The sequence below is a fragment of the Phaethon lepturus genome, unplaced genomic scaffold (assembly GCF_000687285.1).
Source record: "Phaethon lepturus isolate BGI_N335 unplaced genomic scaffold, ASM68728v1 scaffold27735, whole genome shotgun sequence".
Lineage (NCBI taxonomy): Eukaryota > Metazoa > Chordata > Aves > Phaethontiformes > Phaethontidae > Phaethon > Phaethon lepturus.
Window position 1 is genome coordinate 40,064 of NW_010543126.1, and position 2,598 is coordinate 42,661.

General features: G+C 36.4%; 1 protein-coding gene across 1 annotated transcript in view; it reads right to left on the reverse strand.

Moving 5' to 3' along the window:
• Positions 1-2,598, reverse strand: part of RALGAPA2 (Ral GTPase activating protein, alpha subunit 2 (catalytic)) — an 82,052-nt gene that overhangs the window by 13,464 nt on the left and 65,990 nt on the right. The window contains exons 33-35 of the mRNA XM_010288260.1: positions 2,526-2,598; positions 2,058-2,129; positions 934-1,057 (exon numbers count right to left, since the gene is read on the reverse strand). The exon at positions 2,526-2,598 is cut by the window's right edge and continues 711 nt beyond it. Coding sequence (XP_010286562.1) covers positions 934-1,057; positions 2,058-2,129; positions 2,526-2,598 — 269 coding nt within the window. The remainder of the gene's footprint in view (positions 1-933; positions 1,058-2,057; positions 2,130-2,525) is intronic.

Here is a 2,598-nt window from a genome sequence, read left to right on the forward strand (position 1 = left end):
AGGTTTGCGTTAGATCTGTCTCCCATTCCTGTATTTGACATTTAGTAAAAGTAAACAACTCTTAACTAGGTATCAAGTCATTAGCTAGATGGCTATTTTACTTGCCTTCCAGCAAACAATAGCAAGGAAGCAAAAGCATTCTGTCATGCACAGCTGCTCTAAGGGCTATGCACGGCTCAGCAAGACCACTTAAAGCATACACCATAAGAAATAATTATAAAGTACAGGGAAAATCTAAACAAACAGAAAAACTGCAGAAGAAATTGAAGGTCCGTACAAAAAGAAGAACCTTAGAAGAAATTATTCTAGAAGATCATTCAGAAGAAATGCCTCTCAAGACAAGGCTGTGTCCAAAAGCTTGGGTTTTTTTTTCTCCCCAACTGCATCAGTCTGAGGATGCTACCTCTCCCTGTAGACCTTGTGTCACTTAAAACCTTAGACATGAAACACAGCTACTATATATTTCCAGAAAACATAGAAGTTCCTGTCAGCTAGGTTACTGACACACTGTTTCAACAATGCAAACTAAAGCCAAATGTTTTTGTCCTTTGTAAAGCAGTGCTGTGGTTGGGTAAGTGGTCTGACCATATGAAGAGCTAAAAGGAACTAAAATTAAGGTAAAATTCTGCCATAGCTCTTAATGACACAGAAAGCAGGAAGGTCCACTGCAGCACCACCTGTCCAGCAGAAACAGGAAGGATGCGTTCATCCAGAAGTAGCACATACATTTACAGAATTCTGCTACAAAGATGATCTTTTAAGTACAGCTAAATATTAGTATGTATCAAAATTTATCTTTTTTTTTTTTGAGAATTAAAAATACACAGTGATATAAGCAGTTTGTTTTTCATTTGCCCATTTTAACTGGCTTACATCAATTTTCATAGATCTTCAGATTAAGTAAGTTAGCTTCTCTAAATTTATGACTATTACCTCCCAGCCCAGTCCAGCAACAAAATCTTCATATGCCTGGCTTCCCCTTGCATTGGACAGTATTGAACATTTGTCCTCCTGTCCTTCTGCAATGTAAAACACTGCAATCTTGTGAGTTTCACGGCTGTAATTAGATATAAAAAGAAACAGAAGTTAAAGAAGTTTTAGCTTGAAATTATTTTTAGATCATCTGCACTCAAAAGCTATGCACAGGTGACCATATTTAACACTGTCTTACGCACACAAATACATCACTCCATTGCAGTTGCAGAAATCTGTTTTCACCAATTTTCACCAATCTATTTTCCCCCCCCACAACCACGCTGCAGACACAACAGTTCAGAGAGCAGAGCCAAGTCTGTTCCTTCTGTGCATCAGCAAAAGAATTGATGACCAAGTTCCAATTACAGGGTTAATCACTCACATCTGTGCAACCTTGCCAAAGACTGTAAGATTGCACAGGTGTTAATGGGCACATAATTTGACCTACAGCATTTTAATTACAGGGTGATGATATATGAGAAAGAAAAAACATTATTGACTTTCAGATCCCAGGTTGAGTTTTACAAGGCTGACAGTGACAGTTGGCTTATTTGAAAACAAGCTAAGGGGATTTGGTATGAAAATTGTTGGAATACAAAGAAATCGGAACTCTGCAACACTGCAGACGTTTTTCCAAATAGCTATATGTCAAGTAATGAAAAATAAACCCTAATATTCAGAACTCTATTCTGCCACTACCTGGCTCTAGAGTACGTGTACGGAGATTACCCCTTAAATACTGCTCTTGACACAGGGATCATCCTGCAGGAAAGAGCCCTTTGTGCGAGTTGAGCCAAGGTCACAAAAAATTTTGGAATTTCTTCCCTCCCCTCTCAGCTAAAGAAAACAGAAAATAGGTTGCTGTGTCGTATTATTTGCTACCGATTTTGAATTCCGTGTAGTGACAGTGAAAATAGCTTGTCCTTTCAGGCTCCAGAACTCTTTAGAAACCAACAACCCATTTTTCATACAAATATTTGTACTGCTAGCACATGCAATTTTAATGAAGTTTTGGTGACTTACTAATTCTTTCTTTGGAAATACTAACCTTACCAACGGTGTGTTTAATAAACATTACCTACCATTGGCGTGAATCCAGATTTTTCAGTTCTCGCAGTAATTTTGAATTTTTCTTAAGAAGATGAAAGCTTTTTCTACAAATATATAAAAAAAAAATATCAAAGAATTTGAAGAAAATGTAACACAGTACAATGTATTTTCTCATTCAAATACCTAAGAGAAGGGAATCAAATTAGCATGATCCAAATGATTTTTTAAATTATTATTATAAGCAACCTACAGATGCCTATTTAAAAGAATATAAATAAAGATATAAATTATGACTATTACTATTAAACTTTTATAATAATTATAAACAAACTACAGATGTCTACTTAAAATAATCACTGAAGCAGGTATATGTAGAAGTCCAAAAGTATGCTCTACCACCCAGCTATATAATTCTCACTTTCTTAAGTGTGCGCACATTTGGGGGTAGAAGTGAGAAGAGTAAGAGTACCATAAACATGTTCCGAATCCTCTCTTCCTACCTTCTATCCCAGGAGTTCATTCCCAAGTCATTTAGCAACAGCCGACAGAAATAAAAAGATGCTTGAGGTTCAG